This window comes from Phalaenopsis equestris, unplaced genomic scaffold (genome assembly GCF_001263595.1).
Source record: "Phalaenopsis equestris unplaced genomic scaffold, ASM126359v1 Scaffold000229, whole genome shotgun sequence".
In the NCBI taxonomy this organism is placed as follows: domain Eukaryota; kingdom Viridiplantae; phylum Streptophyta; class Magnoliopsida; order Asparagales; family Orchidaceae; genus Phalaenopsis; species Phalaenopsis equestris.
In genome coordinates, this window is record NW_018164671.1 from 264,237 (window position 1) to 264,892 (window position 656).

General features: G+C 43.0%; 1 protein-coding gene across 1 annotated transcript in view; it reads left to right on the forward strand.

Annotated features, from left to right (window-relative positions):
* Positions 1-656, forward strand: part of LOC110023735 (cellulose synthase A catalytic subunit 7 [UDP-forming]) — a 9,486-nt gene that overhangs the window by 6,776 nt on the left and 2,054 nt on the right. Inside the window, 1 exon segment of the mRNA XM_020723294.1 lies at positions 127-496. Coding sequence (XP_020578953.1) covers positions 127-496 — 370 coding nt within the window.

Consider the following 656-nt stretch of genomic DNA (forward strand, 5'->3'; position numbering starts at 1 on the left):
GGGTGCTGCTGCTGCTGCTGCGGTGGCTCGAGGAAGAAGACGACCAACTCCAAGGCCATGAAATTAGGCCTACCGCAAGAAGAAAAAAAATCATCTTTTGGCAGTTTGGGAATCTTTGGGAGGAAGAAGAAGAAGAAGGGATTCATGGCCGCTGAAGGCACGCCAAGGAGCAGGAAGGGATACATGAAGCGAGGTTTCGAGCTGGAGGAGATAGAGGAAGGATTTGAAGGGTATGATGAGTTGGAGAAATCGTCGCTCATGTCTCAAAAGAGCTTCGAGAAGCGGTTCGGTCAGTCGCCGGTGTTCATTGCCTCGACGTTGATGGAGGACGGCGGTTTGCCGGCAGGGACGAATCAGAGCGTGCTCATTAAGGAAGCCATTCATGTTATCAGCTGCAGCTATGAAGAGAAAACTGAGTGGGGCAAAGAGGTAATTATTAAGATCTTTAGAATATAGCGTTTAGCTCGTTTAAATTTCGAGCTCAAAAAATATGTATATGTTGGACTCATTTATTTAGTGTGCCGAGCACACGAGCAGTTAAAGAACAAAGAGTCGTTTTGACAATTCTAATCACATAGTCATATGTTAAAGGTTGGGACAAAATTTAAAACTTATTGTTATATTAAAACATTATTTGAATCTAATTTAATAATTTT